The sequence below is a fragment of the Octopus sinensis genome, linkage group LG4 (assembly GCF_006345805.1).
Source record: "Octopus sinensis linkage group LG4, ASM634580v1, whole genome shotgun sequence".
Lineage (NCBI taxonomy): Eukaryota > Metazoa > Mollusca > Cephalopoda > Octopoda > Octopodidae > Octopus > Octopus sinensis.
In genome coordinates, this window is record NC_043000.1 from 35,230,473 (window position 1) to 35,243,807 (window position 13,335).

Here is a 13,335-nt window from a genome sequence, read left to right on the forward strand (position 1 = left end):
ATATTTGTCAAAATTCCGAAGAAGTTCTGACAAGGAATTGAGCCTTGTTAACCATTGTGTCTCTGCTCCAAACTGTTAGCTCTATTGTTCTCCACTGTTAATTGATTAACAAACAGAAAGCACATTTCTATTTAGCACACTTGCATGAAATAAATAAAACATTGGCTAATTTATTAATACATATGACTAATTTATTAATTGACTAATATATTAATACATATGACTAATACTGGAAAAGTCAATATCTCCTGAGTGAGAGTTAGATGTTTCCCACTAATAAATACTTTGGCCATTCACTGAAATAACTATTGAGTTATTAATTAATATTACAAGTAAATGAAATCTTGTTTTCTCAGAAAACACCTACCTGTCAGTGCTGCTGATGATAGAAGCTAATGATTTGATTGCAGCAAATAAAGTTTCCTACAAGAACACTTCAGTGATATTAATAAAAGAAAACTCTTATTTTTCTGGAAATAATGTAAATCAATTGTTTTTGTTTTCCTTGTTTTAATTTTAAAATATAGTTTGTTTGTTTCTCCTTTGTCTTTTGTAGGGACAAGTACAAGCTCTCGCTCCACATCTGTCAATAAAGTCACCAGTAACAGGAGCAGCTAAACGAAAGTCGAAATCATTGGTTGACAACAGTTCTTCTGCTGTAGCGCTACAACAACAACTAGCTCAGGTCCAAGCACAGGTACAACAACATCAGCAGCAGCAGCAACAACAGCAGGCTGCAGTGGCAGCAGCAGCAGCTGCCGTGCAACAAACCCCTCTCATCATGCTGGCTGCACAGCAAGGCTTGAATCCACAACAGATGCAGCAGCTGTTGCAACAACAACTCCTGAATCCGAACCAGCTGCAACAAGTTATGCAACAACAGACGTTACTCTTGCAGCAACAGGTCAGTTGCACCACTTCCAAAAATATGGCTCATGTTCTTTTTTTATGCAGTGACCTTCATTTTACATTAGACAGACCCTAATTGGAAAATGCTAAAATGCCATACCAGGTCCTTCCTTGTGACAGGGTGAAATTCTTTGATTTCCTTCATCATCATCATCATCGTTTAACATCCGTTTTCCATGCTAGCATGGGTTGGACGGTTCAACCGGGGTCTGGGAAGCCAGGAGGCTGCACCAGGCTCCAGTCTGATCTGGCAGTGTTTCTACAGCTGGATGCCCTTCCTAACACCAACCACTCCGTGAGTGTAGTGGGTGCTTTTTACATGCCACCGGCACAGGTGCCAGGCGAGGCTGGCAATGGCCACGATCGGTTGGTGCTTTTTACGTGCCACCGGCACTGGCAATGACCACGTTCAGATGGTGCATTTTATGTGCCACCAGTACTCTAGAATAGAAACATTTAACGCAGCTAAGACATTGTAGTTTAACCAATCAGCTGTTGTCCCTTACAACAACATAAAGACGGCAAAAGTTTCTGTAGTTGAACCAGTCAGATATGCTCTCTCATACAACAAAAGAAACCATTGCTATTTTGATCTTTACACTTTATTACATTTCTCTTCAATTTTAATCCAGTAAAATTACTATTGCCAGTAGAAGAATCAATAAAGATCCAGGTCTTATGTCTAAAATATTGAGTTATTAAATAACACCAACCGTTTGATGATGCTTATGTAATAGTGTTGGAGATGCATGAATATCACAGATTGCTGTTTGCTGCACTTTTTCAATCTACAATGCTTCATGTCTACAAATGTAACCATTTCCTAAGAGAAATTGCTTTAATCTGCTCCCATAGTGTCTTCTTTGCTGTTTCCAGTCAACCTCTTCACCAAAAAATATTTCTTTTAGTTAAGCCCATGCTCAAGTTTTGTCTTTGTTCTTGAAAGGCTTTTATTTATTTAGTTGATTTGGAAAATTTTAGGCATTTGTGTTAGGGAAGGGTTTAAATTAGAACTTTGACATACAAAACGAAATGCTTTAACATTCAATTCTTCATATATTGTTCCTACGATCTTCACCATCTCTATGCTTGTTACCACCATCACTACTACTACTACTTTCTTTGTACTATGCCATCACCATTATTCTGCAAGGCTACCTCGTGTTGTTTTACTATTTCTGTGAAGCTGGATCTACGGCAGTTGCGACACTGGACTTCTGAATTAGTAGCTTCTCTACAGAAGATTAATCACTAATCTCTCTCCCTACTTAAATGTAAAATCAATTATCATAGACTCTCTTTCATTCCATTTAGACTGTTCCATTCAAAGAAAGACTACACAGGCAACATGGGTGCTGACCTTCTCCAATTTAACCCTCCCCCCCTCTCGACTTTTATTTATACTCTTCCAGTTCTTGACTGTTTTGAATGTCCTCTGTTTTCCAGTAAAGTTAGACATTCAGCTTTTCTCTTTCTGATATTTATTTCATCTGATTTGCTTCCAAGCTTTCCTCAATTCTTATTTTGTCTACTGTTTCATGTAAAATTCCTGTTTGCATGCAAACATGTATTCCAATATATTTGTTTATATTTCTATAAATACACACATTCCTATCATTATTGATTTATTTCTGTTTCTTCATATTATAACAAATGTAAACAAACAAGGCAAAAATTGTTTTGTAGATATTTGCTGCATTTATTTTTTTCCTTTCCATAAACATTTAGTACGTATGAATGTAGTGTGCACACATACACACACACACATACGTATATGTGTGTTATAAATATGTGTGTTTATATGTGTGAGTGTATTTGTCTATATTTTTATGTATGCGTTTATACTGTTTCAGTACAAAAGTAGATCTACTTAATTATAATAATTAGATACATTTAATTATGATTATTTAGCCAAACAACACTTCCCCCAAAAAAACAATTTTCAACTTTGATATTATCTGCTGTTATTTCTTTTCATTTCTATTTTTTCCTTTTCACTTCATCTTTTATTCACACAAATCTGTTCATCACTTTCTTTCTTTCTGATTTCTAAATCCCTGTCTTTACTCTAGCATTCCTTCTTCCATATTACTATATACCAGTAATATATCACATACTTTCACATCTTTTAAATTTCTGCTACTCTTCCCTTGGAGAACCTGTAAATGGTTATTCAACTTTGAAATAGCAGTCAAATTTTCCTCAAGTTACATTATACTGTAACCAAACATGTTGGAATGTGGTATTCAGTTTCTACCCAAAGGTAAAAAAAAAGGATGGTCATACCAGAATGCCATTGATTCTAAAACTTTCTCAATTTAGGTTGATCTGGCTTTTAACAACAATCCCTAGTCCCCGATACCAGCATGTTTGATGTCTTCTCCTCAAGTTTGTGAGTCACACCTTGTAGCTGTTCCTTTTATTCATTTATCTTATCTCCTCCTTATTTCCACTCCTTGTTGCCATTCACTGCAGCCAGTTTATGTTGCCACCTGTTCAGCGTTGCAGTCATATCTCTCACAACACACTTCTCTTACATCGGACCATTTAGTTTAACTCCATTGAAGTTAGAGCATGCTTACAGAGATTGGTTTACAGCATGTGACTCTCGTAAGCCAATCATCTCTTCAGCTTTAAGACAATCCTCTCTTAACATTTCATCCTGAGCAGTTGATAATCCTGAATCCTTTTGGGTTATTGCAGTTTGATGTTAATCAAATTGTAACTTTAAAATATTTATATTAGAGAAACTAAGATTGTTTTACTTTGTGATTCTGTTTTAATTGATGAACAGTTAATCCAAGAAAGTGACTCAACACGGATGGAAATCTTAATTGAGAAAATTACTATTTTTAAATCTTACAACAAGAGATATTAAGTGATAGTACTTTGTTTGCCAACATAACATGCCAGTCCTGGTGTAGGATGAATGTTGCTGTAATTTAGCCCCAGCTGGAGACGATGTCTCCTGGGGCTAAATTATAGCAACATTTGTCCTAAACCAGGACTGTCATGTTATGTTGGCAAACAATCTTAATTTAATTCATAAATAACTTAAAATATTGACTGTCTTTAATCTTTAATCCTAATTACAATATGCTGGAAGAAAAAAAAATTAAAAGAAAATGTGTGTGTAAGTAATAACATATACTTATGTATGTGTATACAAATACATTTGTGTGTGTGTGTTTATCTACACCTATAAATCAACAAATACAGATCAATAGAATAAGTAATGGGCTAAAGAAAGTACTGGCAAGGAGAGGAGAGGAGGTTCTGCTAAACTAGTGTCTGAATTGTGAAGAGACTGATGGAGGGCTGTGATAAGCCTTTCACAACTCTTTCTCTCCATAAAAAGTAGCAGGAGGTCTGTATACTAAAAACTTTATTCAACAACTAATCATCTAGATCAGCTTCCAGTTTGGATAAGAGAAAGATATCACCCACCTCATCATGTTCCCAAATGTTAAAGATTGTGTTAAGACAATTTTTAAATTATTTGATTCTGGACAACATCATTGTAATTATGGGAACATTTGGTAGACTATTCCGCAGAGAATCAAAATGGGTTCATATCATTATCATGAGAATTTAACATCCATGTTAGATGGTTTGATAAAATCCAACATGTCTGAAGACAATGTTGGACTCTAGGATTCATTTTGATATGGTTTCTATAGCTGGATGTTCTTCCCAATGCCAACCACTTTATAAATTTTGCATTACCGTCATTGATTGTTGCAAATATGTTCCACAGTTTTCAACTCCTCACTTTTCATGTCATTACCACTTGAGGTATACTCTCTCTATTGAATGCAACTTGTTGTAAATCTGTGATTGCTTATTATAACTGTTTTATTGTAAACAAACTTACCAGACATTATCATTTTACATACCTTCTTTATAATAGTTATATTGTAAAGGGATTGACAAAACATTCATTTGCAGCAACAGACCATTTTTTTATGTAGATTCCTCTAAAACCATGATTTCAGGTTGTAGTAACAAACTGCTTCCAGAATCCTTTGTCATCTGCTGTCATTCATCATCATCATTATCATCATCGTTTAGCGTCCGTTTTCCATGCTAGCATGTGTTGGACGGTTCTACTGGGGTCTGTGAAGCCAGAAGGCTTCATCAGGCCCAGTCAAATCTGGCAGTGTTTCTACAGCTGGATGCCCTTCCTAACGCCAACCACTCCATGAGTATAGTGGGTACTTTTTACGTGCCACCCGCACAGGTGCCAGACAGAGCTGGCAATTAATAGGATTAAACCAAAGTCTCATTGAGCTTTTGAAATTATCAGAATGAAAAGAGTTTGGTTGTTCTAAAAACTCAATTCTCAACAACAGTTGATATGTCTGAGCGAAACATCTCCATTGAAATATTTGAGTGAAGTTCAGGTGATGGTGCCCTAAATGTCTTCCAAAGCAAAGCTACAGATTAAATAGCTGAGTAGATAATCTGTTGAACTCACTAGCCCTTGATTTTTAGGTTTAGTCCCACTGCCGTTATATTCCTTTATTTCCTGGACAGCAGACATTATTTTCCAAGCCTTGTTTCTCTTAGTTGTCAAGATGAAGCACCAAATTACACAAAAGAAGTTAGCTGTGAAATGTTACTGTCTTAACCAGGGGTACGTGTAGTTCTCATCTATTTAATGCCACAGAATCTATGAGATAATAAACATCGATCCAGTAGCCTCTGGAATTGACAAACTATTAATCAAATGATTTAAAATACATTCAACTAACATTCTTTGTTATATTATATGTAGTGGCAGTGACACTACACCTTTCTCAAGTCATTAGGAACTATGAAAACATCAAACAAGGGAAGTTCTTTCTTGAGGAGATCATTCAACTTGATGCATGATTATTGCAATAAACGGTTTTTTCAAAAAAAAAAAGGAAAAAAGCATTTTTCTTGTATTTTTCAGTTCTAAAACTATTTTATGTCCTTAGTTTGTTACTTCACTTTTTTTCTTCTCCAAAAGTGTTGTATAGGATTTGCATAGTTATCAGTAAAGTAATAATCGTAAAATAAACATAACAAGTTACTGTTATCTTTCTTATGGTGTTTTTATGCATTCTGTAGTGACTCTGCCTTTAGACTAGGATTGCTAAACGAAATAACTAATAAGAATATTTTCAATCTTTTTAGCAACAACAAAAATTACAAGAACAATTACTGCACCAGCTGAATGAACAGCTGCAACTCAACATTCTACAGCAATCTCAACTCTTGCAACAGCAACAGCAGCAACAGCAGAATGTGTCAGGTGTACAGTCAGGTCCCCTCCATAGTTCGGTTACAGCATCAGAAAAAAATAAAAATAGCAAACAGATGAAGCAACGAATGCATGAGTTAAGTATACAACAACAACAGTTAATACAACAGATACAGTTCCAACAACGGCAGTTCCTTTTATCCCAGGGAATCGGACTTGTACAGCCATTTGGGGTACCTCAAAGTGAGTAAACTTTATTATTTTTAACATATTTCTAATAAATAGTCACAACAACAATATTATTTATGCATGTTTACTTTGGCTCATCTTGATGTGTTGTTGTTATTATTAGTTAGTGAAGGCGTATGGCTCAGTGGGTTGGAGCATCGAACTTATGATCGTGAGGTTGTGAGTTCGATTCCCGGACCGGGCTGCGTGTTGTTTTCTTGAGCAAGACACTTTATTTCATGTTGCTCCAGTTAACTCAGCTGTGGAAATTAGTTGTGACATCACTGGTGCCAAGCTGTATTGGCCCCTTTGCCTTTCCCTTCGATAACATCAGTGGTGTGGAGAGGGGAGGCTGGTATGCATGAGCAACTGCTGGCCTTCCATAAACAACTTTGCCCGGACTTGTGCCTCGGACGGTAACTTTCTAGGTGCAATCCCATGGTCATTCTTGACTGAAGGGGGTCTCCTCCATTATTAGTTAGGGTGATGAATGGCAGAAGTTGTAGAATTCCTAACCAAATGCCTTGCTGTATTATGTTCTCGTATATTCTATGTTCAAACCTGTTGGAGATGATTTTACATTTCATCTTTCCAGGATCCATAAATTGAGCTCCTATCAAGTCCTAGTAACTAAACTCTCTTCTTCCAAATGTCTGACCATTGTTATTAATATTGACATATTTTCAACACCTAATAACCATTCTCACTCTTGCCTCCTCCATACGCTTGTGTATGTGTGTGTGTGGCAGTTGTATAAAGAAGAGCTACATACACAAAATGACTGGGCCCTAAAGAGGAGAGACACCTGAGCAGACATGGAGAAGAAGTCTTGCAGGTTGCGCTTAAGCATATATCTCTTGAAGATGGCAAAAGACTGTTGACTGGTGACTCAGTACTAGAGGCAACTGTCTAATTGTATAAACAATGCTAAACGAACTTGAAAATTGAGGCTAGTGATGGAGGCATAAAATACATATAATTAGTCTTAATTTCAGTTCATCTTCCACACACTTCCACTCATTCATATATGTAGCTTGCACCCCCACATACTACATACACATCTACCACACATGCACACACACTTCCATTTCCTGACATGTACAAAAAAACCTTTCACACATGCCAATATAGACACATGTGCAGACATACATGTACATATGTATACACAAACACATACACATATGCAAATACACACACACACAGCAGCACCAATGCACTGACACCCCCACACATTCATACTCATGTACACACAAATACATATACACACACACAGCAATACCAATGCACTCACACACAGCAATACCAATGCACTCACACACTTGTCACTTTGCTTTTCACACACACACACACACACACATCTGTATGCATATACACACACATACTCACACACTCATACACACACAGCAACACCAATGCACTCACAAACTTGTCACCTTGCCTCACACTGCCAAATTTAACCATGGCTGCAGGCCTGTCCACACCACTCCTTTACATATACTTTACTCACACTAACACAAACACATGTGCACACAGATACTACTACTACTACTACCACCACCACCACTACTACTACTACTAATACTGCCACTACCACTGCTACCTCCGCCACCACCACCACTACTACTACTTATTTCTTTACTACCCACAAGGGGCTACTACTACTACCACAAACACTGGCCATTTTTGCACTCTCCTGCCTTAAAATCCTCTTTTCCCTGTCTCTCTCCACTTCTGCTAAGTAACCAAACACATGCTTTTCTTGAACTATTCTCCCATCTCCAGGTCTTTCCTCTCTCCTTTTTCTGATGAAGAGCCATGTTTAAAACATTATACACTCACCCTTTTTTCCATCTTATACATTCTGTGTGTACGTCCTTTTTACTTTTGTTGGTCTTTATTTTTGATTTTTGACTGTCCCTCTCGCGTCTGACCATTCTGACCGAAGTCAGACGCCATGATAGATCGTTAGCTACTACACGCATTTTTTTCTCTCCTTGTTTTTTTCTGTTTATCTTTCTGTTGAAGAGCGTATGCTCGAAACATAAAAGACTTTTTCTATTCCTGAGTGCTATACTAATACATTTGTTTGTTTGTACACCACCAGCCTTCGTCTTTTGTTTATTTTCGTAAAGTTTCCCTTTATATATATATAATCTTTGTATGTATTAGTTTGTTCCCCCACCATTGCTTGACAACCGATGTTGGTGTGTTTACATCCCCGTAACTTAGTGGTTCAGCAAAAGAGACTGATAGAATAAGTACTAGGCTTAAAAAAAACAAGTTCTGGGGTTGATTTGTTTCATCTAAAGGTGGTGTTCAATCATGGGCGCGAGAGAGATACTGTTTAATTTGCTGTCCCCTCTCCTTCTGTAACCCCCCTCCATACTCTCTCCTATTCACTGAGCCATGCTTCTAATCTGATGAGAGAGGGTATTGAACCTGCATATGTACTCGGTGCCACTCCCACAATCTTCATCATAAGGCATTTGTATAAGGCACTGCATCAGGTCTTCTCTCCCCTACACTCTACCCTGAATCACTTGTTGTTGACAGCCATCACTCACTCTCTTTTTCCAATCTCCGCTTTCGTTACCTTCTCTTCCTCTCTTTCCCTTCTTACTCTAATCAGTCTTCCTCTCTTTACCTACTCATCATGGCTCTTTTTCCAGGTCTCCTTCTTTCTCTTCCTTTACCCCTTCCTCCTCTCTCCCCCATCTATTCCCCCTCTAATCTCTCTCAATTTTCTTCCCCCTCTTCTCCTTCTCCCCCTCCTCTCTTCCAGCCTCATGCCCCTCCCCTCTTCCCTCACCCACATACCCCTCCCTCTCATCTTCCACCCCCACATCCACCTCTCCCTCTCCCCACCTTCTGCCTTGAACATTCCTTTGAACTTAAGAACACATCATAGAATGGTGAGTCTGACTGCTTTCTTCGAAGGTTACAAGTCAACCCTACTACTATGTTAAGGACTCTCAAAAAGACCCTCAGAACTCTCTGACAAAAGGGGTCGAGAGGACCCTTTAGTGCGTCAATAGAATAACAACTTCTGTAGCGGTGGGGAGCCACAATAGAATGCAATCAGTGCACTGTGCAATAAGAAGGACATCCAGCCATAAAAACCTAACCATTAATGGAGATGTGGTTCTCTAATCCATTTCAGGAACTGTAAACAAGGACTGATTAATTATAATAGGATGACCTCTCCAACCCATGCTAGGATGGAAAACAGACGTAAAGTAACAATGGGGAGGAGGAAGAGGATACACACACACACACACAATGTAGATCTTGTTATATTGTGTTTTGTTGGTAATATATAGTATAATTAATTATATGGATGTAGCAACAAACAGTGATGTCTAGCCAGCGCTGTTGGCAAATATGTAATCTAGGACAAGCTGTTGCATGGTTTGGTCAGTGGCAACTACAGTGGTTCATAAATACATATAATTAATATACAGTGATGTATTAGGATTACAGAGAAGACATATTTTGAAAGTGGAGGGGTGGTGGTGGGAGGCGGGGGAGATTGTATTGATTCACTTTCGTATTAATCCCCTGATGGAATAAGGATGAAATCAGGTCATGGTGAGAATTGAACTTAGGACCAACGAGGCTGTAAAGAATATGAAAAGCAAGTCTGTAAAAGAATGTCCCCGTATCTTCTCTCTCTGTAACCACTGCATGTGCAAATGTCTTGGAACCTGGTGAAAACTGAGCCTATGAACTGAGTCCATTGACTGAGTCTGTGAAATGCATGATTATGATGGTGTCTGAAGATGAAAAGCCAGCAAGACAGTGATTAGTTAATTAATTGTTAATTAATTAAAATATTAAACCCAGCAGTTGCCCCAAGGAAGCAACACACAAGAGTGACACTGTGTGTTATATGTGATGGGGCTGGTGAGGGTGGAGGGTAAGTGTATAGTACTGTGGGGGTAAGGTGTTAGATTGTGTCAGAGTATATCAAAGGTGGTGGGGGTTAGAGGTCTATAGGAAGATAAGAGAGGGAGGAGAGATTAAAAGTGAGATGAATAATGGTGGGATAAAGTCTATATTGTTTTATCACGTCCCTCTTTCCTTCCCCCTTTCCTTCCCCTCTATCTCTGTTCTTCTTCTTCTCTCTCTCTCTCCCTTCTCTCCAAGTGGTTTGAATTCAGAACTGCTGTTGTGGAATCAACCTGGTGCCACTGTCATCGTCACAGTGACCATATACTTAACCACCATTGACATCATCACCATCATCACTATCACCATCTTCAGCGCCATCATCAGCATTATTACCACCATCACCTTCACCAACTTCATCACCACCATCCTGACTACCACCACCACCATTGTCATCATGGTTGTATTTAATATCTTAAATAGTCTAATCTGGCCACAGCTGTCACCCAACACATTGTGGACATTTATCACTGTGGACATTCATTACTAAAGCAACAGTTTTAATGATTTATAAACAGTATCATGGTTTTAATTTGTTCTTATGACTTGCCAGAGAGAGAGAGTAGACAGTTGGACAATATACCTTGCAATAGTTAGTTGCATTTCTCTGTGTTCTGATTTCAAATCCTGCTGAGGTCAACTTGGACGTTCATCTCTCCAGAGGTCAGTAGAATAAAGTACAGTGGAACCTTGGGTTATGAACGTCTTCCATCACAAACAAATCGGTTTTCAAACAATTTTTAGATATAAAACGTCTCAGGTGACAAACAGTGTCTCAAGTAGTGACCACACAAGCCAGCAACAACAGTTGATGACAGCTGTGAATATCAATAGGAGAGCATCAGTTTGTGTCTAGCGTCTGCTCAGTGCACACCCCTGCTTAAATTCACTGTGCCTCCTCTTGAATATCCTATGGGGAACGTAGTTTTGGCTTACAAATATTTCAGGTGATGAACAGCCTTCAGGAATGAATTAAATTTGTAAACCAAGGTTCCACTGTATTATTAAAATATACTAGAGAAAGAAGGAGAGAAAAAAAAAAGGAAACTGAACGTATAATACATAACTTAGAAGCAGTGCTACGGATGTGCCTGCATGCACAAGCTTGAGACATGGCTGCCCTCATACACTTTCCATGAGGAATTCCAGAAGGAGCCTTGTGAGACCACAGCAGAGACGCTTCTGGGAGGGGAAGAAAAAAACCATTGGAAAACCGATTATAGCAGTGACTCGATCAGTTCCTAGGGATATTTGAAGAAGAAATTTTTATATTCCAAACAGACTATAGATGATTAAATTATAACAGTTATTATAGACCATAGTTGCTATTATAGTGCATTTGTTGTGCCATTCAAGACATTATTTTTTTTTACTCTAGAGTGGGCCTGACTGACTACCACCCCACCTGACTATGTGGCCTTATACCTGTGTTAAATGTTAATTAGTTCACACACACACACATTTTATACATCATCTGTTCTACATCATCAAGGCACATAACTCTGTTCTAGAATGCCTGGTCAATTGAAAAGAGATTGTTGTCCAACTTCACAGTTAAGTGATTCAACTGTAAAAATGTTACAACCAACGCAAAATACCATCTTAAACCATTCAAGCAGAAAAATGGATGCAAAATGGTTGTGTGTGTGTAATGTGTGTTTGTATTTGTATATGTATGCATTCACACATGCACTCATACACACGTGCACACATACCATCATCATTATCATTGACATCACATCGTCGTTTAATGTTTGTTTTCTATGCTGGCATGGGTTGGACAGTTTGACCAAAGCCAGTGAGCCAGAGGACTGTATCAAGCTCTAGTGTCTGCTTTGCTATGTTTTCTATGGCTAGATGCCCTTCCTAACACCAACCATTTCATTGAGTGTATGTTTATCTATTGTATGTATGTTTATATTAAATACAACATAAAGAGTGAATGTTTATATATAGGGCCTCCTCTATTGGTTAAATTTATCCACACAAATTTTTCCTGAGGTTGACTAGCAGTTGCTCATGTATGCTGGCTTCTCCACTCCCATCCTCTCAGTTCATGCCTCTAATGTTTACCAAAAAGAAAACTGACACAGCTTGGTACCAGTGTTGTTGTAGGTTTTAATATCAGAACCCAAACAGGGGCCAACAGACATCATCTTGTCTGACCCTCCAACTGTTCCACCAACAAACCACCCCACTTGATTGCTACATATTTTTACTGATAAGATGAAAGATAAAGTTGAATTAGGCAGGATTTGAACTCGGAATAGAGACAGTTGCAACAAAAACCAAGGGGTATTTCTAGCCACCATTCTAATGACTCTTGTTTATTCATAACCCTATATACAAGTGGATTGCCTGTTCATGAGGTTCAAATCTCTTATGTGTTATGTGTCTCTTTGTGTTTCTGGACAAAATGGTCTTCTCTCAAAATATCTGTGTCTGTTTATTTAGCTGTATGGTACCACTTCTCCATGCATACGTGTATCTGTTTATCTTGCCATGGGGTATCACATCCCTATATACATGTTTGTCTAGCTGTATGGTATGATTTTCCACAAACACACACATATGTGTACATAGACAAATATATATATACACATATATTTGTCTGTATGTGTATACATACACATTTATACATGTCTGTTTATCTTGCTGTGGGATTTAGGGGCCATTTTAATCTGGGTTCAGCTGCTTAGGAGATAGTCTGTGCATGTGACTGCTTATCTACCCAACTCTAATGTTATCTCAAGTATGCACTCCATGCTGGTTGAGCCCTTGGTTGAACAGGTTGTCACCATCCAAATAATTTTTATTCGAAATTACTGTCATTATAGGCTGGTCTGACAACTATGTTTCATTCAGACATCTCATTCACATCAAATGAAATATAGTATACAATATTAATTATAAAGGATGTGTGTGTGTGTCTGCATTTGTACATTTGTTAGGGACACTGTGTAAAGAATGGTGAGAGGAATGAAGAAAAGCAATGCAAGAGTCAGTGGAACTTTGGAGGG

At 38.1% G+C, this 13,335-nt stretch overlaps 1 protein-coding gene across 11 annotated transcripts in view; it reads left to right on the top strand.

Annotated features, from left to right (window-relative positions):
• LOC115210326 (forkhead box protein P1) overlaps window positions 1-13,335 on the top strand; it is a 566,153-nt gene that overhangs the window by 441,133 nt on the left and 111,685 nt on the right. For all 11 annotated transcript variants that reach the window (XM_036501965.1, XM_036501970.1, XM_029778855.2 and 8 more), the window contains 2 exons: window positions 557-904; window positions 6,073-6,382. In XM_036501965.1, the coding sequence (XP_036357858.1) occupies window positions 557-904; window positions 6,073-6,382 (658 nt within the window). The remainder of the gene's footprint in view (window positions 1-556; window positions 905-6,072; window positions 6,383-13,335) is intronic.